The 223-nt window shown below is 49.3% G+C and overlaps 1 protein-coding gene across 6 annotated transcripts in view; it reads right to left on the reverse strand.

Moving 5' to 3' along the window:
• The window catches only part of ADCY4 (adenylate cyclase 4), a 16,136-nt gene that overhangs the window by 14,351 nt on the left and 1,562 nt on the right, over positions 1 to 223 (reverse strand). For 3 of the 6 annotated variants that reach the window (XM_024753250.1, XM_024753246.1, XM_024753247.1), the window contains exon 2: positions 23 to 28. The exons of the other annotated variants lie outside the window; for them this stretch is intronic. In XM_024753250.1, the coding sequence (XP_024609018.1) occupies positions 23 to 28 (6 nt within the window). The remainder of the gene's footprint in view (positions 1 to 22; positions 29 to 223) is intronic. 6 annotated transcript variants of the gene reach the window in all.

A 223-nucleotide genomic window follows, 5' to 3' on the forward strand; every position in this document is an offset into this window, starting at 1 on the left:
GGTCTCCACCGTTTGTCCCCACCTCTTCCTGGACTTGGAGGAGGACGGGCAAGGATTGGTCACATCCAGTGGTTTTCCCACCTTGCCTCCGAAATGTGAAAAGAAAACTTGACGCAGGATACTTCCAGAAGTGGAACTGAAGATCCCCTTTCCCCCCACAAAAGAAACTGGAAACGGGTTCATTTTGGAACTAAATGAGAGTGGGATGTAAAGTGTCTTCTGG

The sequence above is a fragment of the Neophocaena asiaeorientalis genome, unplaced genomic scaffold, assembly GCF_003031525.2.
Source record: "Neophocaena asiaeorientalis asiaeorientalis breed wild unplaced genomic scaffold, Neophocaena_asiaeorientalis_V1.1 scaffold1186, whole genome shotgun sequence".
In the NCBI taxonomy this organism is placed as follows: Eukaryota; Metazoa; Chordata; class Mammalia; order Artiodactyla; family Phocoenidae; genus Neophocaena; species Neophocaena asiaeorientalis.